We start from the raw sequence: 25,726 nt of genomic DNA, 5'->3' as shown, positions 1-25,726 counted from the left end.
CCAATCATAAACACAGAAAAACAACTTGACTCAGAGCAAAGTCATGGTATCCACATCCTGTTGTGTTCTGTATGAGGCTTGTTAATCTTACAATGGTAAATAAACCAATCCATGGGACCCTCCAATTAAAGGTCAGTATGCAGTTATATCTAAAATGGCCTGATCAGAACAGACCACTGGATATTTCCCTAACTTTAAATGAACTAATTGTGTTTTTTCATTTGTTAATGTTTGTTTGTTTGGTTTGGTTTTAGGGTTTTGGTTTTTGCTTTTTTTGTCTTTATAAGTTAACAAAGATAGATTTTTGAGGCTATGGCTCAACCCCCAAAACCTGAGCTATGGTTCTGATCAATCAACTTTAGGGTCTGCATTTAATGAATCATTCATGTTTGACTAGGATTGGGTTTTGTGTGGTTTGTGGATCCAAACATGAACCCAAATACAAGATGCTAGACCCTTGCTCTGTCAACTAACCTGTCTATAGTATTAGACTACACTTTCTACCTGCACATCTGCAACTCTGTTGAATATATTATTTATTACAAACAAAATCTCATGGTCTAGCACACAGAGGGCTATAAGCAATACTGATTGGTGAGTTTGGTGCAGTGAGAAAAACCCACACACAATCTGAGGGCCACTCATTGGTGGCTCCAATATTTCAGTTTCCTCTGCCAACAGATCTCTAGACTGTTGTCAGAAGCATAATGACTGAGTGATGACTGCATGATGACTGCATGTCTCCCTCCTAAGGGATCTTGGGGCAAATTTCAAATGCTAAGCACAAGGCTTCATGAGTGTGGCCCCTAACACACACCCACACTACACCCAGCCCTGCAGGTTCAGCCTGGATGAGATTTCATGCACCTGTACATGATGAGACAGGAGTAGATTTTGGCTGCATATTTGTACTGGTATGATTTCTCAGTAGGTTTTAATGGCTCCTACTGCTGATTGAGGAAAATTTAAGGTAGGATGAGATATTTCTGAGAAGGGTTTGGAAAGGAAACACTCAGTTAGATACATAGGAATTACTTAGGTGTTGCCAATCAAGCCTAGAGCAAACCCTGGCTTTGGAAGGAGGATGTGCTCAATGGCTATGCCCCAGGAAAGGGCAGCTCAGTTTCCTATCAGTACAGGGAAACATTAGCAGGGAACCAAAGGCTGTATGTAGTCCATGACATCAGCAGTCCCTTCTTGGACGTTCTATTGTCTCCTGGAGAGTTCTTAGCAACCTCCGTGATGTCACCAGTGTTGTAGTGACAACAAACCCACTGAGATTTCTCAGTCAGAGGCTGGACATTGCAGTGATGGCCTTGTTTGCCCGACTCTGCAGACTTTTTCAGAGAGTCAATGTGGATGGGAGAGAGACCAGAGAGGGGAGGAAGGATGCTGACCTTCCATCTGAGAGGAATGAAGGACGAAGGAGGTGGACTTGGCGAATGTGCAGTAAGTCCTGGGAAGTGGATATTGAGCTTCCTGGTAGGTGTGGCCTGAGCTGGCCTTTCCAGTAATGTGGAACTGGAGACTCTGGGTAGCGAAAACATTTCCATGGTTATCACAATTCTTGAACATCAAGGAATTCAGAACAGTACTTTTCCATCCCCTAAGGAAGGAATTGACAAGGTCAAAGCTGTTATGCCATGAACTTCAAGTCTTTTTTTGCACTGGGTATTGTGGGTGTTACATGGGGACAGAATGAGACCATCACGAGTGACAGCGGGTCTAAGCTATGCCAGTTTTAGGGAAGGAAATCCTGCACTTCAGTCCATGGCTTCTTTTAGCTCCTGTAGTTATCTGACATTAGTGACAGGGAGAGAATGGTGCTCCAGACCAAGACCTCATGTTCTCAGAACTACTCTGACCTCCTGTTTGTGAAAGTTCCTACCTTAACTTTATCACCAATTGTAGGGGGCAGGCATTTCTACACTGTAAACAAATAACTATCAGTTGATAGACCCACAGGGGGATTCTATTCCTACTTCTGGGATGTTTTGTGTTTAGGGGCGGGTTGGGAAATTGATCAATGTGTTGACTATGTTCTGCCCCCTGCATGACTTTTTAAGCCAATTCCTTGGCTTAGAGTAACAGGTAGGATATTGGAGCATCTCCAAGATCTCAAATACTTTTGAATAGTGTATTTATCATCTGACTTGTGAAACCACAGGGCTCAGGGCTCTGAAGCCAAATTGTACCCTGGAGAAGACATCTCTCTGGTCCTCATAAGCATGTTTAAGGAGAATGAGGAAACATCTGCCTACTTACATCGCCTGATCTCTCTAGAGTGATGGTAGAACTGAGATCCACTGAGAAGAAATCTCATGCTGGCACCAATCTCTTGGTGGTGTCACGAGGTTACAGGCATTTTTCCTTCTCTGTGGTCAGTCCACACTCTTTGCATTCTCACATCTAATATTCTGGTATTCATCTACGTACAGTGGCTCACAGACAGACAACATCCCCTGTACCTGTCAAAAGCAAAAAGCAGTTTGAGAAGGAAGAGAAGGAGCTGATCAAAAAGATCCAGCTCACTACCGAGGAGACAAATGAGCTGAGAGATCGCCTGATCTACGTGACCGAGGGATCCATGAACAAGAGGTATACATTGCTCCAAAACCTGTGGTGTCAGTCTGGGGTCTGCAATGCCTCCCTCATCTTATGCTTTTAAAGGTGTGGGTTCTAGGAAGCTATGCCACCAGAACATACCTGGGCCCCACTTCATGCCCCTAAATACTAATTAGAGGAGAGGCTGCACCTGAAGATTTGTCAGGAGTGAGAAGGGTAATAGACTCCTCTGCTCCCTCCACTTGAAAAGAGGAACTTGGAGTCTGAGTGAAGAACTCAGGGATAGAGGCAGTGATGATTTCCTATGGTTCATTTGGAAAGCCTGTGACAGCAGGTTTCTAGGTGATGGGTGTTTGTAGTTGTGTTTTTACTTGTCTCGCAGGTGACAGTGCTGGCACCTCCAGGTAGCAGCTGGAGGGGCCTGGTCCCACATGGTTCTTCTCAGTGCTTGATTAGAATGCCTGAAGTTCATGCCTGTCCCTCCTTGTCTGTGTGCCTTATAGTCTGAGGCAGTAATGTTGCATACATTATTCTACCTGTCATTGTGTTCCCTTTGTCTCTATCTGTCTATCTGTCTGCCTGCCTCTCTCTGTCTCTATGTCTCTGTCTCTGTCTCTGTCTCTCTCTCTCTCTCTCTCTCTCTCTCTCTCTCTCTCCCATTCTCTCACTCTTTCTTTCTCCATCTTGTGTATAGGTCTAAGTCTGTGAGTCTATGTGCATGCACAGGTACTGACCTGTGAAGATGTTTTGTATGTTTTTATTTCTCTCCACAATTTGGAATCTAGGGCTAGGTGTTTTGGTCTGAGGATTTACCTGCCTAACAGTTTCCAGGTGAGGTGGGTCCTGAGGTCTGGGAGTCCCCACTTTAAATAGCATTGCACTTTGACTATGTGGTCACAAGTGTTCATACATTTGTATCCCTTGGGCAGATTATAAATCTGTGGTTATGTCTGGGCCTCATCTCCAGAATTATGTGTAATATCTGTCTCTACACTACTAGGTATCCAGGATTTAGAATCCCTTTTATGAAAACAGGAGAAACACCATCACAGGTGTCTGGTGGGCAAAGACCCGTAGCCTAGGCTCCTGAGAACATAACTGTTTAGTCTGCCCTTCAGCCCTACTGAGTAAGGCAGAGAGCCAGGGCACCCTCCATCTGGATGCCTAGTTTCTGGTGTTCTGGGGCCAGGATAGCCAGTTTCCCAAGGATAAGAAAATCCCAGCATTTAGAATGCAGAGTGTGGTTTCCATGGCTGCAGTAGTCCAGGACCCAGCCTGAGTTCATATGTTACTAAAAGCCTAAGTTCATGGAGTTCTGTCTTCCTGGGGCCAGGCCCTACCACAGGCAAACTCGACATTATAAAGAACTGAAATTAAAGGAGAAGGAGATAATGACATATCTACACGACTTAGAGATGAAGAACATGGAGGCCCGAGAGAACAATCAGGAGCTCAAGAAGGAGAAAAATTTCTATCGGTAAGTTCTTGTCAGGGAGGCCAACACTTGTGAAATGGCCATTTCTACCTTCCTTTGTTTCTGGTCTGGAGAGTCTGCAGGTCTCCTTCTATCCTTTCTGCCTTTTAGCCATCAGTGTGCCTTGGATCTTTTGGACTCAGTTTTCCTAGGCCTCTAAGAGACTCTTACCACTGCCAGTGTTCTCCAGGCATCCTCTGGAGCCTCTAGACAGACAAGTGATTAGGATCATGAGAAGGTTATTATGCTGTACTGGGCCTCTGGGGCTCAGGCAGGTTTTACAGAGCTAAGTGAGGAGTAACACAACAATAGAGTGCCCTCCCTGTTGTTCTCTTGAGTACCCTGATTGTAGTTGCACCCTACTAATTGGTATTGCCCCAATGCATGGGCTGTCATGGGTAGATGGAGATCCCTTTTTCTTTTGGAGAAACATGGACCCTTTTTGGTGTTTGGACTACAGCCAAAATTTCTTCTTCCCTGAAATTGTTCTTTGCTGTTTGTACAGCTGTCATGGATGTATTGAGGTGGATTGTATTAAGTCTTCATGGGATCCAGGGTACAGGTCAGGTTAAAGGGAAGTAAGTAGAAACGGGAGGAGGAGGCTGCAGGATCTTACCATGCAGAGTGTGTTTCCAGTAACCTGCACACCCGGATCCTGCTGGAGGAGAATCTTATAAAGAAGAAGTTGGTGATATTGCAGCAGGAGAGCAAGGAAGTACATGCTGATTGGGCCACCATTCATCAAAGTTTGGTGGAGTTGAACCTGAGTGGTAAAGACGAACAGGAGAAGACCAGCAACCTGGAGACTCAAGAACATCAGGTAGGGACAAACAATTCAGTCAGGCTATGACTATCTGATACCATTGACACATTAGATCTATCTTTGCTTCCCCCCGCCAACTTTCTAGTCCATGCTTCCAAGCAGCCACCCTCCTCATGGAATGTAGCTGTTCTTTGCTCTGTCTTCACACAAGTATTCTGGGAAGTCAACCTCTTGTGAGACTCTGAATTAGCCTCTTTTGAGACACTGTTACCACTGGCAAGTGTACCTTTCAACTTTGCTTTAGGCTGCAGTCCACTCAGGGTGACAGGTGAACAACATGTCACATTCTTGCATGCATGTCTTCATGATAGGTGGAATGCTATATGGAGGTTTGAGTGAGTTCTGGGTCCTTAGACAGGAGACAGGCAGAGGTCATATGACATTCTAGGTCAATTCACCTTGGAGGGATTAGAGCCAAGTACAAATGTCAAATGAGTGCTTCTCATTATCATTGATCTGGGTGGCATGTGGCCTTCTCCTTTCTTCCTGTAATCCACTGAGGTCTCTTCCTTTACCATGTTCTTTTTTGGAGCTGATAGAAGCCTGAGTTGATCTTTTTCAGTCCATGTTTTGTGACTGTTTTTGAATTCTTTGCCTGTCTGCAGATTTCACAGCAGTAATTTCAGTTAAAATATTAATGATGACTGTCAAGTAAAGTTGAGGAAGTGGGAGAATGCAGCCTGAGAGCTGCCATGCCCTTCCCCACCATTCCTGTGTCTTAGTAACTGCCTTCCTCTCCCAGGTCTCAGAAGCTGCAAGAGAGCTGGGATTGGCCACAGCTGAAGAAGACAGCATCTTGCAGAATGAGTTGCCATGCCAGGAGGCCCCTGCTGAGCACCATCCCCAGCACCCACCATCTTCCTCAGATGAATCTTCCTCAGATGAATCTTCTTATAGCACATGTCCTGAGTGGGAATAGGCCCTACCGAGGAAGCCATGGCTGATTCAGGGCATTGTTCCCTTTTCTCTTCATACAACGCCTCTTGGCAGGGAATTGAGTTGATTCCTCTGCTACCAAGTGTCCAAGAGGAGCAGCAGGCTGTAGGGCTGTGCTGCTAAAAGTGCAGAAAAAGGCTGCTGAACAATAATTTTCCTTTAGAGTTTTGTTTGAAGTTTTGGTTTTTGTTCTTTCAATTGTTGCTAAGTTATTTAGAAGTTATATGTTCTTATATTTCATTGTTTTTTCCTTTATCTCTATATTAATTGAACTTTTAAAACCTATTTTTTAAAAATTCTATTTCTTATGCATAAAAACTGATTTGTAAGAAGTGACTCTTGAGACCATCTTCCTTATTCAGGTGTTCTATCCCAGCTGTAGACGTAGAACACACATCCAGAGATGGATCTTTGTAAGTTCCAGGCAGCCAGGGCTATATGGCAAAATTATACCCTAGGCACCTAGGGGTATACAAGGTGATGAACTTTTGTGTCAATAATTATACTTACCCCATGGATAAACACTTGATGATGTAATCACTGCCATACTGCATCCATGGTGTCATGAATTCTCTTACTCCTAACATATAGCACTCTATAACACACATTCATTCATGATCCTGTGAACCAGATACTGAGTAATATACAGCCATTTTTCAGGAGCTTCTGCGGATATAAAAACATTCAGAAAGGAATATAAAATAAATCAGGAAGGCCAGAGCCATCTGCCTCAGTTTACTTGCAATAGAGCAACAGTGATTGAGGAGAGCAATGGCTTCCCTTTGGTTCTGGCCTGAAAGGGTCAGAGCCGTTAACTGGGAGAAAGGTCATGGGTCGTTCCTCCTGAAAGGGAGGGATGTCTAAACATGACTTTCTGTGAGCCAGAGTTTTTCCTTGTTCCTAGTCAAGAGTTAATATTTACCCTGATAGGAAGATGTCCTTGGGTCTTCAGATAACAGTTTCTTCTTCTGAAGTTTGTTCTTGTTATGAGAAAATGACTCCAAAAATGATAATATTGTCTGCCAGGTGCAACTAAGTAAAAATGTTATTTTTTGAGCAAAATTTGTAAAGTCATACCCCATGTTTTTAAGCTGTAGAAATCAGTAAAGCTTTGCTACTTGCCACCAGAGCGGTAGTCCGTCTGTTTCTTTAAGTCGTTCCCAAACCTGGTCTTCCTCAAGTGTTAACCACATAGCATATATAATGACCTTCCATGGCTTGCTGGGAAATAGCTTTTGATAGATGCTGCTTGTCCTTGCTGTGTTTTTGCTGTTGCTGATTACACTTATGTTTAACATTTATGTGAATGGGTGTCTTTCCGACTGAATGTAATACAGTATGTGGCTCCTCCTGAGGGACATTTCCCTCAGAGGACAGAAGAAGGAACCACAACCATTCCTGGAGATGGTTGTTAGGCACCATGTGGGTCTTCTAGAGAGTAGCAGATGCTCTAACCTGTGAGTCATCCCCACACCTCCTGCAGTTGGCTTTTGTCCTTCCAGAGAATGTGCTGTTTTAGATGGCCAGGATCAAGTCCAGTTGAGTGGAGAAATCTCAGGAGATGTGTAGGTACAGTGCCTGACCTATGCATACTCATTCATGTAAGCAGGGCTCTGATGTTACCACTGGCAGGACTGTGTTCAGAGCCATTTAATTGGACAAAATGGGGTAGTGGGAAAGTTGTGGATTGCTGTTTGTGTTTTCTGCTCCCTCAAGAGTCCCTAAACAAAGGTGCAGTCAGGTGAAATCTTAATTGGTCAGATAAGGCTAGAGGCTCTTATTGGACAATTGGGAAGAAATGCAGAGCTGAAATATTAGAGAGGGGAAGTGTGATGGAGAAGAGAGAGGGAACGGAGGACAAAAGATAGAGGAATGGGAAGATGGTGCTAGACTACGGGGCCCTAGTGTCCATAAATAACTGGGGATTTCATAAATGGGAAATAGAGTAATGTAGGTACATTTTCCTGATCTAAGTGTGCAGGTTGTATTTATATGTGTTGAGTTTTGTATTGCTTGCATGGGCACTTTGTGCTTGTAGATTTCCCCTAATAAATTTGGCTGGCATATTACAAGTCTTTTGTGTTATTATTTTAAGAGGTAAAGGGGAAGTGCAAGTGGCAGTCAGCTCACTGTAGGCTAGCCACAGGTGGTGGATGGCATTGGAAGTATGAACAGCCTGGCAGCAGCTAACCATGGGAAACAGGGCAAGAGTGCTGCATGGGGCTGGCCACTCAAGGTTAATGAGATCATCTTGCCTGTCCCTAACCACTTTAGCATGGATTGGATTTTGTTTTTATGTTTTTTTTTTTTTTTTGGTTTTGGGTTTTTTTTTAACTTTTTTTTTCTACAAGCGACATTCATGTATTTCCTTTTGTTCTAAGCATAGTAGCAATCTGTCCAACTTGAAGAAAAAAATAAAGATCCCCCATGCTCTGTTTCTTTTGTCTGTAATCCAAGCCCTCCCCAAACTGTGTAAAAGCCCTGTCTGATAAGTTTGTTGGAAAGTGGGAGTCTTAACATAAGCACAGGGTAGGTGTTGGAGTGAAGGGTGTGATGGGGGAATCTGGAAGAGTATTGGGTGGCCTAGAGCAGGCCAGCTGCTGTAAGCACTCAGCATACACACCTATTATCCCCTGCTGTGTCTACTCTTATCCATATTTCTACATGTAAGAGACTTTTCTGTCAGCTTCAGTAATTTGTACATAGTATTTTAATTTGTGTTATAAAAATGTTTACTTACTGAAAGAATGGAATATTGGAACATGCTTCCCATCACCCAAATTCAGAATAGCTAGTCACAGTCCTGTAGAATACATACTCCTCTTGCAAACAAAACAGGCTCAGAAACCAAAAAAATTCAAAAAAATAACAAAACAAATCCCCAGTCCACACAGATCAATTTTAAGAGTACAGATGTCATAGGATCTACTTTATTCTTTACATGGAATTTTAACTCCAGAAGGGAAGGCAACATAAAGTGAATTACCATGCTGTGTGGCCTACTGTGGAAGGAGAAGTGACCCGGGCATTTCCAGGACTGTTTATAAGGAAGGTATTCATAACAAAGCCGCCTGTCACAGTGGGGATTTGCTGCACATCTCATAAAAGTCTCTTCTTGGTCAAATCCCCCTAAGTTCTCCCTGATTTAATCCTAAGAAAAGCCTTGAGCTGCAGAGCAAGGGACAATGATTCAACCCAAGACAGCCACCACCATGCATGTGACTAGTAGAGGCTATCCTACCTATGCATGCCTTGGACCTAAGTAGCCAAAAGTGGCTTTCACTGTTTCTCCAGAGGGGCCAGCTAAGCAACTGTGAATCTGAACCAGCTACAGCAGTCTCCAGGCCCAGTCCTCTGCACTCCTAAACTTGGACCTGACTGAAAGAAAGGATGGGAAAAACCTAACAACGATTCCTTTGTTTACTATTATTGCTGCTAACACAATCGTTATTTTTGTTATTACCCAGTGAAGGCCCTGGGTCTACACTGTAATAAGCAATAATATTGATCTCTTTTCAATAGCTAGGCAGCTGTCTCAGCATCTCACTTAAGCAACATCAATGTGAGGTCTGGATTCTTATCATCAATGACAGATAAGGAAGCCAAAGCTCAGTATGATGGGCCCACTTGCCCAAGGCTGTACTTAGAGCTTGGCTCTGAGGAAATGTCATTCCTGATTATGCTCAGCCACTCTTCCTTCTCTGATACCACACCCAACTTGCAGGGTAACAGACCATCTGCCCACATCATTGAATTAGTCCTGACACCTCATCACTGCACCTCCTAGTGGTCACAGTGATCAATGCTCTACTCTCCACAAGCCAGAGCAAGTCCTCATCTTGTGAGGTGAGTGAGGACTGAGTGAGGCCCAGGGAAGACTGGCATGCTCAGGCCTCCAGTCATGAGGCTGTGGCTCTCAGCTGGCTCCATGGCCCACTCCCTCACCCTGTCCTTGATTTGGTGACGTTCTGAACCCATGCTGGTATAATAGCCATCTTTGCTTTCAATTTTCTAGCTCTTATTAATTCTATCAATCCAGAAAGGTGACAAACTTACTCTGCTTAGAAAGAAAAGCAAGGCTGAAACACAAGAAAAATAACACTTTTATGCTTTTGTTTTACTTATGTTTTTTTTAACTCCAGATCTGCCCTCTGTCTCTTCCACATCCCATTACTCATTCCATGCCCCTCCTCTGTCCATGAGGATCCCCAAACCCACCCCACCAGACCTCTGAACTTCCAGAGACCTCGGTCTCTTTAGGGTCAGTTGCATCTTCTCTGACTAAACCCAGACCCAGCTATCCTTTTCTGTATATGTGTGAAGACATAGCCACCTAGGGATACACGAGGCGATGATCTGTTGTGTGTGAATCATGTGGCTTACCCCATGTACACACTAAGATGTATTCACCACCATACTGTATCCATGCTGTCATGAATTCTCATACTCCTAACATATAGTACTCTGTAACACACATCCATTCATGACTCTGTAGCCAAACACTGAGTAATATACAGTCATTGCTCTACAGCTGCTGAGGAAATAAAAACAATCACAAAAGTATATAAAATAAATCAGGAAGGCCAGAGTCATGTGCCTCAGTTTTGCTTGCAATACAGCATCAGTGATAACCACACACCAGATATGATAACCTTCAAAGTCACTCTGGGAAATAGCTTTGATAGATGCGGTTGTCCTTGACCATACACTTGCTGTGTTTTGTTGTTGCTAATTAGGAAGGACATTTGAAGCTCCCCTTTTGACATAGCAGATCTAAGAGTATATTGTGGAAGTACTTGTTCCAGGTGACTGGTTGGGTATTTACTGAAAGGAACTGACTCTGTGTGGGGATCAATCAGAGTTAATATGTGAAAGAGTTAACCATGTGCTTCCACAAAGAGTTGCTGGCAAGCTAGGACTTTTAAAAGATCAGCACCTACACAGGCCGGGTAGAGGTTTTGATTATACACTGGCACAGGTCCTCTGGGTTTTATGAACTGATTCTGCCAGAGAAAGGGTCATCCGCAACACAGTGGGAAGTAGGTGAAACTTGATTTAACCCACACTGCCAAGATACTACTATAGTGGTTGGTTCTCATTTTCCATCTTAGAACTGGAAGGGGCCTGGGTTTTGCAAAGCCTACTCAAGTATGGGTCCTCACAACATTGTGTGGTTTGTTTGGTAAATGCTACCAGATGGATACATTATCCTGGATTTTTCTACTGGCACTTGTGATATGAAATAATATTTCATGTCAGTCCTTACCAGACTAAGCTGTCCTAAATGTTCAGTATGAAGCACAGTGTCTTATTTTCTCTTCCAGACTGCAAAGCATTTCTAGACTTGGAAGCATGTTGCCAGCCATTCTTTTTTTTTTTTTTTTTTAATAATTTCGTTTTTACTGGGTTTTGCGTTCATTTACATTTCAACTGTTATCCCTTTCCCAGTTCACCTTCCCCAAACCCCCTATCCCATCCATCTTACCCCTGCTTCTATGAGGGTACTTCCCCACACACCCTCACACTCCCACCTCACCGTCCTAGCATTCCCCTACACTGGAGCATCTAGCCTTCACAGGACCAAGGGCATCCCCTCTCATTGATGCCAGATAAGGACATCCTTTGCAACATATGCAGCTGGAGCCATGGGTCCTCTCTGAAAATCAGTCTGGTGGTTCCTCAGAAAACTGGACAGAGGATCCTGCAATACCTCTCATGGGTATATATCCAGAAGATGTTCCAACTGGTAGCAAGGACACATGCTCCACTATGTTCATAGCAGCCTTATTTATAATAGCCAGAAGTTGGAAAGAACCCAAATGTCCCTCAACTGAGGAACGGATACAGAAGATGAGGCACATTTACACAATGGAGTATTACTCAGCTATTAAAAAGAATGAATTTATGAAATTCCCTGGCAAATGGATGGACCTGGAGGGCACCATCTTGAGTGAGGTAACCCAAGCACAAAAGAATTCACACAATATGTACTCACTGATAAGTGGATATTAGCCCAGAAACTTAGAACACCCAAGATACAAGATACAATTTGCAAAACACATGAAACTCACGAAGAACAAAGACCAAACTGTGGACACTTTGCTCCTTCTTAGAATTGGGAACAAAACACCCTTAGAAGGAGTTACAGAGACAAGGTTTGGAGCTTAGATGAAAGGATGGACCATCTAGAGACTGCCATACCTGTGGATCCATGCCATAATCAGCCTCCAAATGCTGACACCATTGCATACACTAGCAAGATTTTGCTGAAAGGACCCTCATGTAGCTGTCTCTTGTGAGACTATGCAGGGGCCCAACAAACACAGAAGTGAATGCTCACAATCAGTTATTGGATGGATCACACGGCCCCCAATGGAGGAGCTAGATAAAGTACCCAAGGAGCTAAAGGGGGTCTGCAACCCTATAGGTGGAACAACAATGTTAACTAACCAGTACCCCCCTGTCCCCAGAACTTGTGTCTCTAGCTGCATCTGTATCAGAAACTGGCCAGGTCGGCCATCATTGGAAAGAGAGGCACATTGTTCTTGCAAACTTTATATGTCTCAGTACAGGGGAACACCAGGACCATGAAGTGGGAGTGTGTGGGGTGAGGGGAGTGGGAAGAAGGGTATGGGGGACTCTTGGGATACCATTGGAAATGTAAATGAAGAAAATTCCTAATTTAAAAGAAAAAGAAAAGTGGATTGAGGCAAAGTGAGTTGCGGAATTTGACTGAAGTATCTTGTAAAAGAACAGTTAAAGACACACATGGATTGAGACATTTTATTTATGATTTTGTTAATATAGGTGAGAATTTGTATTTTCTTTCACCAGGCCATATAAAATTCAAGTTATATAATCAGGAAATAAAGACAGGCACATTAGTTCAGATCAGGAAGACAGGCACATGTGTGCAGATCAGGATAAATACCTGTGTATGCCTCTATACATAGGAAGACTGTGGACTCCTGAGCAAGAGGGCATAATCATTAGCATAATAATATTCCTTGCTAGATGCTTGGAATATAGAATAGCAGCCATGAAATAATCCTATTAGCGAACACATTTGTGCGTGTATCTGTATATCCACACAATCACACACACATGCACACAGAACACATACAAACACAAATACACACACATACACATACACACATACAGACACATACACACACATCCCTTTTTAATGAATAGAAGCACATGAAGCAGAAATAGAGGTTGAGGTATTTATACTTGGTGACACAATTTCTTTTTCCATCAATATTCTACTAAGAAGACAAATGGTAAACATTTAAACTAAACTGTGCAGGGAAATATATAAGGAAATGAGGACAGAGAATGCAATGAGAAAATTAATACACAGCACTGTTAATAAAATGATGTAATCTATGAGGATGCTATGTGAGGGGTGCATTCTAGAACACATGTCAATAAAGAGATTTGTTAGTATAACAACAACAACAAAAAGTCCATGGATCTTTCTGGCTTTTGTACAAGTCAATATAGAAAGGATGTCTTTATTTCAAATAGAAACTCGTTCTATTAATTATTGTCTTAGGTAGGATTTTATCTGCTAGGAAGAGACACCATGACTGAGGCAACTCTTATAAGAACAATATTTAATTGGGGCTGGCTTTCAGATTCAAATTAGTCCATTATGATTAAGGTGGGAGCATGGTGCCATCCAGGCAGGCATGGTGCAGGAGGACCGGAGAGTTCTACAACTTCATCTTAATACTGCTAGCAGAATACTGGCTTCCAGGCAGCTAGGATGAGGGTCTTAAAGCCCAAGCTCATAATGACAGACCTACTCCAACAAGGCCACACCTACTCTGACACCTTCTAATAGTGTCATTCCCTGGGCCAAGCATATACAAACCATCACAAGTATAGACTTGTAAAAAACATAAGGACATTTTCACCCATATGTGAATACTAATTAAGTCACTGTCCAATCATGTGGCTCACAGAGGTCAATATGAAGACTTTTTTTAGGTCAAAGTTAGGAATACACACCAAAGTATTCAGCCTGTCTACCATGAGATGAGAGGCATTAGAGCAGTGTTCTGGGCTGTGGCTTGTGCACCTCTTTAGTGTGCAGGACATGGAGAAGGCTAGCCACTTTTATTTTCAGAACTAGTGAGCCACTCAGTGGAAAGAGCCATTGGTCAACTACTCTCCTGTTGGCCAGAGATCTGGATTGGGAGATCTGGACCAAGTCTTACAACATTAGGATTGGGAATGGACAAGAGGTAGCAAAGGCAAGAAAACACGTGCCATTGTGCTTGCTACATAGGCCAGGGCTGTGCTCCGGAGGGAGGCAAGGTAATGGAAGGTGTCTCTGCCTACCCCAACCCCTTTAAGAGTCAGAAGGAGGCTGTGCAGAGGGAGTTAAGATAGAAAGAATTTGCAATGGGTATTGAGTGTTCAAAACTCTGCCAAAGTCTAATGCTCAGATGTGCTTTAATTTGGCAGAGTTTTGAAGGAGTTTTTATTAAGATATTTTTCAACAGGGTAGGAATGTAATGAGGTGATGGTCCTGAACAGCTATGGAGTTGGAGCATCCCAAGAGTCCCCCATACCCTTCTTCCCACTTCCCTCCTCCCCACACACTCTCACTTCTTGGTCCTGGTGTTCCCCTGTACTGAGGCATATAAAGTTTGCAAGACCAATGTGCCTCTCTTTCCAATGATGGCCAACCTGGCCAGCTTCTGATACATATGCAGCTAGAGACACAAGTTCTGAGTGGGGATATTGGTTAGTTAATATTGTTGTTCCACCTATAGGGTCCCAGTCTGGAACATATATCAAGATAAATCTGGCATGGAGGTACATGAACACTTTCCTGTACTGAACACAGAATGGTGGAGGTAGAAGTATGATGCATGGTTAGTTGGCCACCAAGTTCACATTGTGTTCCTGGATTTCATCTCAGGACAAGGAAGTGGAGAGCCTCTGATGGCTTCTGTCTAGCTCCTTGAAAGATTTTACATCCATGATTGGGAAACATATTACAGGAACAGCATGAAATAGACTGCTGGCTTGTAACAAACTTGCTACAGATATGGTATGGGGTAAGCCTTATCAGAGAGAACTTTGTATCACTAGGAAAGAAGTCTGCGTGACCTTACTATAGCCTTACCTTACAAGATCCATGGTCTCAACAGAAGCTCTTTGGAAGGAGGACAGAGAATGTGTTTGTTACCTGTAATAAGGGGCCTCAGAAGTATTGCTCAGCCTGGTCAGTGCTATTTCACCTTACTCTGTCCATGCAGATGAACCCAAGTTGTCCTCACACCTTCCCTTTGAGCCGTGTCTAGGCACAAAAACGCCAGGACACAGTGCTGGTGTCCCACTCCTCACTTATGCTCAATTTTCAGCTAATGAACTTTTTTTTAATTATGCAAAGAAAAGGTTATTAAGAACAAAATAAGACAATGAAACAAGGAAAAAACTACCAGGACAGAAATAATCATGGAATCTGCTGCTGGGCGTAGCTGCTCGATTATAATCTCAGCACTTGGCCCTGAGTTCCAGGGGAGCCTTGGTTCCATAGTGAATGCCAGCCCTGCACTTGACAATATCTAAAACCCAAGCCAATTAAACAAAAGCCACCGGTTACAAACAAAATGACAACTATTTCTGGAGTAACAAGGTTAATTAACATTACTTAGTGTGGTTCCAATTTATCACTTAAAGCAATCCATTGGCCAAATGTACCACCTGAACCAACATCAAAAAGCACTCTACTTTTAATATTATATTTAGTGTCAAAGTTTTCCTAATACAAGGGGTCTTATTTAGAACCACTGTAACTACCTTGTTTTTCTCAAGCACTCTCCACATTGGTGCCCAGGTTACTGGCTTCACATACAACCTCTACCGACAGTAAAAGTTAAAAGCAACACCAGGTACCTGCATCCATTTAAAATACTTGCAAATCACAGGTAGATATAATTTTCCCCCGCCCTCCCCGCTTTGATAAATACACAAGCTTTGTTATAAAAATAATGCAAAAATGTTGAAACCAATCTACTATAACGCAGTATCCAAAGTAAAGTAAAAAAGGCAGTCCTTAACTTATTCCTGGTTCTGGCTATATCGTTTCTATAATTCTCATATTCTCAAAATACACCAATTTCCAGTCAGTGTCTCTATTAATTCGTCCAGCACTGACTCGAGGGAAGGCAAACCCGTCCCTTTAATGTCAAATGTCATTGAGGGCAGCGGCCACCTATACAGCCCAAGATAACTTTTAGTACAGTCCCAGCTTTTCAGAACAGGTCCCGAGGGGAGAACACTACTTCCTCCTCTTCCCACCTTGGGGCAGCACTCCTTTCTTCTTGCCACCTAAAGCAGAAGGCCAGGAATGCTTTTTGCTTCCCAACCCTCCTTTCCTCTTTTCTCCCTGACCCGGCAGGCCGCCCTTTCTCTTGCCAGAAGGTCCTTGCCGGCCCCTTTCCTCTTACCTTTCTGGCTCATTTTCCTCCTCTTGGCAGCCTCCTCTTGGTCCTCTTCCCTCATCTGCTTGTTGGTGGCCCTTGTCACGTCCAGCCGAGGTTTCTTGCTGTTCATGACTCAAAGTAGCTCCAACTGGTTCTTTTATCTAGGCTGCAAAGTCCCCAAAGAAGGGCTGAAACTTCCTCTTCTTGCAGGAGCCCCGGGGAGCTTTCTCCTTGGGAAGGCACTCCTGGAAGCATCCCACCGAATCAGTGGAAACCTTGGCCACTTGCATGGCAAGGCACAGCTCCTCCTTACTCTGGTGTCCAGTAGGGTGCAGGCCGGCTGAGCTGGGCATCTGCATCTTGTGCACGCGAGCCAGGTTCCGCAGACGGTTCAGCTCATTCTTGGCCACGCGTTCTTTCTTGGCCTGAGTCCTCTTGGCGAACTGGTCTTCCATGGGGTTGGAGCTCCCAGGCACCTCGATCACCCATTCCTTAGTGTCATCCCAGGCGAGCTTGTAGCCCCAATGGCGCCTCCACTGGCCACTCGCCTTGTTCCACAGGAGGTTGGTATTCTTCTTGGGACTGATTCCCTTAAGGCTAGCGAACTGCTGCCAGCAGGTGAGCGGCCTTGGTCGGGGCAGCGGCTTCTCGCGGGGCAGGCGAGTGGCGGGCTCCAGCAAGCGCGCGACCATCGCCTCCTCCACGCGCTCGGTCGGCAGCCGCCACAGCTGGTTGATGAGCAGCTGCGTGTTGTCCCACGCAAGCGCTCGCAGCTCCGCCTCTGGCGACGGCCCGGGCTGGCACAGCACGGTCGGGGGTTGCGGTCCAAAGCCAGCAGGTTGCTCAGGTCGAACTCCAGCTCCAGCTCCTTGTGCACCATGATGCGCTGCAGCTTCTCTGCCTCCTCCTGCTCTACCTTGGCCAGCAGCTCCTACACGTGCTGGCCCTCCATGGCTCTTGCTGTGGCTGGGATCCCTCACTTCTGGACAGTGGCGGGACTTATCGCCACTACAGCATCACCCTAAACAGGCAACCAGGTGCGGACGTCCGGACCCGTAATCTCGCTAATGAACTTTTTAAACAAATACAGTGTGGTCACTTGTTATTGATAGTCTTGACATCTTACTGAGGGCACCAACTGCTTGACTACACGCAACTCTCTAAAAAGTCTGCGCCCTGCGACATATATCAAGATAAATCTGGCATGGAGGTGCATGAACACTTTCCTGTACTGAACACAGAATGGTGGAGGTAGAAGTATGATATATGGTTAATTAGCCACGAAGTTCACATTGTGTTCCTGGATTTCATCTCAGGACAAGGAAGTGGAGAGTCTCTGATGGCTTCTGTCTAGCCCCTTGAAAGGTTCTCTGAGCTTTGGCCTCAGCACTTAATACTTCCTGCTGGGGCAGCAACACTAAAGGAAGCTAAGATTATCATCAGCACAGTACCACACTAGCAGCAGTGGATATTACTCAGTTGTTCAGATGATGATACTCACTTTCATTTGTTCTTAATGTGGGCTGAGGGAAAAAGAGAACATGGTCCTTAGAATGGAAAGATCATTTTCACTTCTCCATCTTCCCAGAAAGAAAGACTGGAAGGGAGAGAATGGTAAGTTCTTTATAATAGACCAGAATTGGCTAGTGAGGCCTTGCATGTAGTGTGTGTTTCAGTGTTGTTTTCTGAAACAGGGTCTCAAATATCCCATGTGGACCAGGTTAACCTTGAGCTCAGACAATTCTGCTTCCACTTTCCTATATTTGGGCTTCCAAGTGGGGTCTCCAAGTACTGTGAAAACTGAACTGGTCATTGTGAGAGACCTGGATAATCTAATGCTAAGGCACGTACCGCCCAATATAGCAAGAGCCATTGTGTTCTATGTCTGCCCCCTATTCAGATAGCTGCTGTCATATGACAGCCAATCATCAACACAGAAAAACAACTTGACTCAGAGCAAAGTCACGGTGTCCACATCCTGTTGTGTTCTGTATGAGGTTTGTTAATCTTACAATGGTTCATAAACCAATCCATGGGACCCTCCAATTAAAGGTCAGTATGCAGTTCTATCTAAAATGGCCTGATCAGAACAGACCACTGGATATTTCCCTAACTTTAAATGAACTAATTGTGTTTTTCATTTGTTTTTGTTTGTTTGTTTATTTTGGTTTTAGGGTTTTGGTTTTCGGTTTTCTTGTCTTTATAAGTTAACAAAGATAGATTTTTGAGGCTATGGCTCAACCCCCAAAACCTGAGCTATGGTTCTGATCAATCAACTTTAGGGTCTGCATTTAATGAATCATTCATGTTTGACTGAGATTGGGTTTTGTGTGGTTTGTGGATCCAAACATGAACCCAAATACAAGATGCTAGGCCCTTGCTCTGTCAACTAACCTGTCTACAGTATTAGACTACACTTTCTACCTGCACATCTGCAACTCTGTTGAATATATTATTTATTACATACAAAAATCTCATGGTCTACCACACAGAGGGCTATAAGCAATACTGATTGGTGAGTTTGGTGCAGTGAGAAAAGCCCCCACACAATCTGAGGGCCACTCATTGGTGGCTCCAATATTTCAGTATTCTCTGCCAACAGATCTCTAGACTGTTGTCAGAAGCATGATGACTGCGTGATGACTGCATGATGACTGCATGTCTCCCTCCTAAGGGATCTTGGGGCAACTTTCAAATGCTAAGCACAAGGCTTCATGAGTGTGGCCCCTAACACACACCCACACTACACCCGGCCCTGCAGGCTCTGCCTGGATGAGATTTCATGCACCTGTACATGATGAGACAGGAGTAGATTTTGGCTGCATATTTGAACTGGTATGATTTCTCAGTAGATTTTAATTGCTCCTACTGCTGACTGAGGAAAATTTAAGGTAGGATGAGATATTTCTGAGAAGGGTTTGGAAAGGAAACACTCAGTTAGATACATAGGAATTACTTAGGTGTTGCCAATCAAGCCTAGAGCAAACCCTGGCTTTGGAAGGAGGATGTGCTCAATGGCTATGCCCCAGGAAAGGGCAGCTCAGTTTCCTATCAGTACAGGGAAAAATTAGCAGGAAACCAAAGGCTGTATGTAGTACATGACATCAGCAGTCCCTTCTTGGACATTCTATTGTCTTCTGGAGAGTTCTTAGCAACCTTCGTGATGTCACCAGTGTTGTAGTGACAACAAACTCACTGAGATTTCTCAGTCAGAGGCTGGACATTGCAGTGATGGCCTTGTTTGCCCGACTCTGCAGACTTTTTCAGAGAGCCAATGTGGATGGGAGAGAGACCAGAGAGGGGAGGAAGGACGCTGACCTTCCACCTGAGAGTAATGAAGGACGAAGGAGGTGGACTTGGCGAATGTGGAGTAAGTCCTGGGAAGTGGATGTTGAGCTTCCTGGTAGGGGTGGCCTGAGCTGGCCTTTCCAGTAATGTGGAACTGGAGACTCTGGGTAGCGAAAACATTTCCATGGTTATCACAATTCTTGAACATCAAGGATTTCAGAACAGCACTTTTCCATCCCCTAAGGCAGGCGTTGGCAAGGTCAAAGCTGTTAAGCTATGAACTTCAAGTCTTTACTTGCACTGGGTATTGTGGGTGTTACATGGGGACAGAATGAGACCATCACGAGTGACAGCGGGTCTAAGCTATGCCAGTTTTGGGGAGGGAAATCCTGCACTTCAGTCCATGGCTTCTTTTAGCTCCTGTAGTTATCTGACATTAGTGACAGGGAGAGAATGGTGCTCCAGACCAAGACCTCATGTTCTCAGAACTACTCTGACCTCCTGTTTGTGACAGTTCCTACCTTAACTTTCTTTATCACCAATTGTAGGGGGCAGGCATTTCTACACTGTAAACAAAGAACTATCAGTTGATAGACCCACAGGGTAATTCTATCCCTACTTCTGGGATGTTTTGTGTTTCGGGACGGGTTGGGAAATTGATCATTGTGTTGACTATGTTCTCCCCCTGCATGACTTTTTAAGCCAATTCCTTGGCTTAGAGTAACAGGTAGGATATTGGAGCATCTCCAAGATCACAAATACTTTTGAATAGTGTATTTATCATCTGACTTGTGAAACCACAGGGCTCAGGGCTCTGAAGCCAAATTGTACCCTGGAGAAGACATCTCTCTGGTCCTCATAAGCATGTTTAAGGAGAATGAGGAAACATCTGCCTACTTACATCGCCTGATCTCTCTAGAGTGATGGTAGGACTGAGATCCACTGAGAAGAAATCTCATGCTGGCACCAATCTCTTGGTGGTGTCACGAGGTTACAGGCATTTTTCCTTCTCTGTGGTCAGTCTACACTCTTTGCATTCTCACATCTAATATTCTGGTATTCATCTACCTACAGTGGCTCACAGACAGAAAACATCCCCTGTACCTGTCACAAGCAAAAAGCAGTTTGAGAAGGAAGAGAAGGAGCTGATCAAAAAGATCCAGCTCACTACCGAGGAGACAAATGAGCTGAGAGATCGCCTGATCTACGTGACCGAGGGATCCATGAACAAGAGGTATACATTGCTCCAAAACCTGTGGTGTCAGTCTGGGGTCTGCAATGCCTCCCTCATCTTATGCTTTTAAAGGTGTGGGGTCTAGGAAGTTATGCCACCAGAACATACCTGGGCCCCACTTCATGCCCCTAAATACTTATTAGAGGAGAGGCTGCACCTGAAGATTTGTCAGGAGTGAGAAGGGTAATATCCTCCTCTGCTCCCTCCACTTGAAAAGAGGAACTTGGAGTCTGAGTGAAGAACTCAGGGATAGAAGCAGTGATGATTTCCTAGGGTTCATTTGGAAAGCCTTTGACAGCAGGTTTCTAGGTGATGGGAGTTTGTAGTTGTGTTTTTACTTGTCTCGCAGGTGACAGTGCTGGCACCTCCAGGTAGCAGCTGGAGGGGCCTGGCCCACATGGTTCTTTTCAGTGCTTGATTAGAATGTCTGAAGTTCATGCCTGTCCCTCCTTCTCTGTGTGCCTTATAGTCTGAGGCAGTAATGTTGCATACATTATTCTACCTGTCATTGTGTTCCCTTTGTCTCTGTCTGTCTATCTGTCTACCTGTCTCTCTCTGTCTCTCTCTCTTTCTGTCTCTCTGTCTCTGTCTCTCTGTCTCTGTCTCTGTGTCTCTCTGTCTCTCTGTCTCTCTGTCTCTGTGTCTCTCTGTCTCTCTGTCTCTCTGTCTCTCTCTGTCTCTCTCTGTCTCTCTCTGTCTCTCTCTCCCATTCTCTCACTCTTTGATTCTCCATCTTGTGTATAGGTCTAAGTCTGTGAGTCTATGTGCATGCACAGGTACTGACCTGTGAAGATGTTTTGTATGTTTTTATTTCTCTCCACAATTTGGAATCTAGGGGTAGGTGTTTTGGCCTGAGGATTTACCTGCCTAACAGTTTCCAGGTGAGGTGGGTCCTGAGGTCTGGGAGTCCCCACTTTAAATAGCATTGCACTTTGACTATGTGGTCACAAGTGTTCATACATTTGTATCTATTGAGCAGATTATAAATCTGTGGTGATTTCTGGCCTCATCTCCAGAATTATGTGTAATATCTGTCTCTACAGTATTAGGTATCCAGGATTTAGAATCCCTCTTATGAAAACAGGGGGAATACCATCACAGGTGTCTGGTGGGCAAAGACCCGTAGCCTAGGCTCCTGAGAACATAACTGTTTAGTCTGCCCTTCAGCCCTACTGAGTAAGGCAGAGAGCCAGGGCACCCTCCATCTGGATGCCTAGCTTCTGGTGTTCTGGGGCTAGGATAGCCAGTTTCCCAAGGATTAGAAAATCCCAGCATTTAGAATGCAGAGTGTGGTTTCCATGGCTGCAGTAGTCCAGGACCCAGCCTGAGTTCATGTGTTACTTAAAACCTAAGTTCATGGAGTTCGGTCTTCCTGGGGCCAGGCCCTACCACAGGCAAACTCGACATTATAAAGAACTGAAATTAAAGGAGAAGGAGATCATGACATATCTACATGAATTAGAGATGAAGAACATGGAGGCCCGAGAGAACAAGCAGGAGCTCAAGAAGGAGAAAAATTTCTATCGGTAAGTTCTTGTCAGGGAGGCCAACACTTGTGAAATGGCCATTTCTACTTTCCTTTGTTTCTGGTCTGGAGAGTCTGCAGGTCTCCTTCTATCCTTTCTGCTTTTCAGCCATCAGTTTGCCTTGGATCTTTTGGACTCAGTTTTCCTAGGCCTCTAAGAGACTCTTACCACTGCCAGTGTTCTCCAGGCATCCTCTGGAGCCTCTAGAAAGACCAGTAATTCCGATCATGAGAAGGTTACTATGATGTACTGGGCCTCTGGGGCACAGGCAGGTTTTACAGAGCTAAGTGGGGTGTAACACAACGATAGAGTGCCCTCCCTGTGGTTCTACTGACTTCCCTGATTGCATTTGCAGCCTACTAATTGGGATTGCCCCAATGCATTGGCTGTCATAGGTAGATGGAGATCTCTCTTTCTTTTGGAGAAACATGGACCCTTTTTGGCGTTTGGACTGCAGCAAAAATTTCTTCTTCCTTGAAATGGCTGGTTGCTATTTGTACAGCTGTCATGGATGTATTGAGGTGGATTGTATTAGGTCTTCATGGGAACCAGGGTACAGGTCAGGTTAATGGGACCTGTAAGTAGAAACGGGAGGAGGAGGCTGCAGGATCTTACCATGCAGAGTGTGTTTCCAGTAACCTGCACACCCGGATCCTGCTGGAGGAGAATCTTATAAAGAAGAAGTTGGCGATATTGCAGCAGGAGAGCAAGGAAATACATGCTGATTGGGCCATCATTCAACAACGTTTGGTGGAGTTGAACCTGAGTGGTAAAGACGAACAGGAGAAGACCAGCAACCTGGAGACTCAAGAACATCAGGTAGGGACAAACAATTCAGTCAGGCTATGACTATCTGATACCATTGACACATTAGATCTATCTTTGCTTCCCCCCGCCAACTTTCTAGTCCATACTTGCAAGCAGCCACCCTCCTCATGGAATGTAGCTGTTCTTTGCTCTGTCTTCACACAAGTATTCTGGGAAATTAGCCTCTTGTGAGACACTGAATTAGTCTCTTTTGAGACACTGTTACCACTGGCAAGTGTACTTTCAACTCTGCTTTAGTCTGCATTCCACTCAGGGTGACAGGTGAATAACATGTCACAATCTTGCATGCATGTCTTCAAGATAGGTGGAATGCTATGTGGAGGTTAAGTGAGTCCTGGGTCCTTAGACAGTAGACAGGCAGAGGTCATATGACATTCTAGGTCAATTCACCTTGGAGGGATTAGAGCCAAGTACAAATGTCAAATGAGTGCTTCTCATTATCATTGATCTGGGTGGCATGTGGCCTTCTCCTTTCTTCCTGTAATCCACTGAGGTCTCTTCCTTTGCCATGTTCTTGTTTGGAGCTGATAGAAGCCTGAGTTGATCTTTTTCAGTCCATGTTTTGTGACTGTTTTTGAATACTTTGCCTGTCTGCAGTTTTCAAATCTGTACTTTCAGTTAAAATATTAATGTTGACTGTCAAGTAAAGTTGAGGTAGTGGGAGACTGCAGCCTGAGAGCTGCCATGCCCTTCCCCACCATTCCTGTGTCTTAGTAACTGCCTTCCTCTCCCAGGTCTCAGAAGCTGCAAGAGAGCTGGGATTGGCCACAGCTGAAGAAGACAGCATCTTGCAGAATGAGTTGCCATGCCAGGAGGCCCCTGCTGAGCACCATCCTCAGCACCCACCATCTTCCTCGGATGAATCTTCCTCAGATGAATCTTCTTATAGCACATGTCCTGAGTGGGAATAGGCCCTACCGAGGAAGCCATGGCTGATTCAGGGCGTTGTTCCCTTTTCTCTTCAGACAACGACTCTTGGTGGAGAACTGAGGCGGCTGCACTGCTACCAAGTGTCCAAGAGGAGCAGCAGGCTGGAGGGCTGTGCTGCTAAAAGTGCAGAAAAATGCTGCTGAACAATAATTTTCCTTTAGAGTTTTGGTTGAATTTTTCATTTTTGTTCTTTGAGTTATTGTTATGTTATTTGGAAGTTATATGTTCTAGTTCTTGTATTTCATTGTTTGTTTTTCCCTTTATCTCTATATTAATTGAACTTTTAAAACCTATTTTTTAAAAATTCTATTTCTTATGCAGAAAAATTGATTTGCAAGTAATGAGTCTTGAGACCATCTTCCTTATTCAGGTGTTCTAACCCCCGCTGTAGACCTAGAACTCACATCCAGAGATGGATCTTTGTAAGTTCCAGGCAGCCAGGGCTATATAGTAAAGTCATAGCCTAGCCACCTAGGGGTATACAAGGTGATGATCTTTTGTGTCCATAATTTTACTTACCCCATGGACACACACATGATGATGTAATCACTGCCATACTGCATCCATGGTGTCATGAATTCTATTACTGCTAACATATAGCACTCTATAACACACATTCATTCATGATCCCGTGAACCAGATACTGAGTAATATACAGCCATTGTTCTAGATCTGCTGCGGATATAAAAACACTCAGAAAGGAATATAAAATAAATCAGGAAGGCCAGAGCCAGCTGCCTCAGTTTACTTGCAATAGAGCATCAGTGATTGAGGAGAACAATGGCTTCCCTTTGGTTCTGGCCTGAAAGGGTCAGAGCCGTTAACTGGGAGAAAGTTCAGGGGTCATTCGCCTGAAAGGGAGGGATGTCTAAACATGACTTTCTGTGAGCCAGAGTTTTTCCATTTCCTAGTCAAGAGTTAATATTTACCCTGAGAGGAAGATGTCCTTGGGTCTTCAGATAACAGTTTCTTCTTCTGAAATTCATTCTTGTTATGAGAAAATGACTCCAAAATTGATAATATTGTTTGCCAGAAGCAACTAAGTAAAAATGTTATTTTTTGAGCAAAATTTGCAAAGTCATACCCCATGTTTTTAAGCTGTAGAAATCAGTAAAGCTTTGCTACTTGCCAACAGAGCGGTAGTCCATTTGTTTCTTTAAGGCATTCTCGAAGCTGGTCTTCATCAAGTGATAACCACATAGCAGATATAATGACCTTCCATGGCTTGCTGGGAAATAGCCTTTGATAGATGCTGCTGTCCTTGACCATAAACTTGCTGTGTTTTTGCTGTTGCTGATTAGACTTATGTTTAACATTTATGTGAATGGGTGTCTTTCCTACTGAATGTAATAATGTATGTGGCTCCTCCCGAGGGACATTTCCCTAAGAGGACAGAAGAAGGAACCACAACCGTTCCTGGAGATGATTGTTAGGCACCATGTGGGTCTTCTAGAGAGTAGCAGATGCTCTAACCTGTGAGGCATCCCCACACCTCCTGAAGTTGACTTTTGTCCTTCCAGAGAATGTGCTGTTTTAGATGGCCAGGATCAAGTCTAGTTGAGTGGAGAAATCTCAGGAGATGTGTAGGTACAGTGCCTGACCTGGGCATACTCATTGTCCTATGCTGCCAGGCATGTATGCAGGGCTCTGATGTTACCACTGGCAGGTCTGTGTACA

General features: G+C 44.2%; 2 protein-coding genes and 1 pseudogene across 3 annotated transcripts; 2 read left to right on the top strand and 1 right to left on the bottom strand.

Moving 5' to 3' along the window:
* Positions 1-1,310: 1,310 nt before the first annotated feature.
* On the top strand, positions 1,311-5,781 carry Gm5862 (predicted gene 5862). Its single transcript, NM_001281525.1, has 5 exons — positions 1,311-1,449; positions 2,439-2,598; positions 3,899-4,042; positions 4,676-4,859; positions 5,605-5,781. The coding sequence occupies exons 1-5, from the start codon at positions 1,311-1,313 to the stop codon at positions 5,779-5,781; spliced, it is 804 nt and encodes a 267-aa protein (NP_001268454.1).
* Positions 5,782-16,075: 10,294 nt separating this feature from the next.
* On the bottom strand, positions 16,076-17,213 carry Gm5067 (annotated as a pseudogene).
* Positions 17,214-17,765: 552 nt separating this feature from the next.
* On the top strand, positions 17,766-25,183 carry Gm1979 (predicted gene 1979). Of its 2 annotated transcripts, none has more exons than XM_030254002.1 (5): positions 17,766-17,857; positions 20,606-20,765; positions 22,148-22,291; positions 22,927-23,110; positions 23,854-25,183. In XM_030254002.1, exons 1-5 carry the CDS (start codon positions 17,785-17,787, stop codon positions 24,028-24,030), a joined length of 738 nt encoding a protein of 245 aa, XP_030109862.1. In that variant the 5' UTR covers positions 17,766-17,784; the 3' UTR covers positions 24,031-25,183. The 2 variants fall into 2 exon arrangements, with proteins under 2 accessions (XP_030109862.1, NP_001268448.1); NM_001281519.1 differs by lacking the exon at positions 17,766-17,857 and adding an exon at positions 19,475-19,613 and having other exon boundaries at positions 23,854-24,030.
* The last annotated feature ends 543 nt before the right edge of the window (positions 25,184-25,726 follow it).

Source organism: Mus musculus, chromosome 5 (genome assembly GCF_000001635.26).
Source record: "Mus musculus strain C57BL/6J chromosome 5, GRCm38.p6 C57BL/6J".
NCBI lineage: Eukaryota > Metazoa > Chordata > Mammalia > Rodentia > Muridae > Mus > Mus musculus.
Note: the sequence above shows the minus strand (reverse complement) of the source record. Positions and strands in the feature narration are given on the sequence as shown.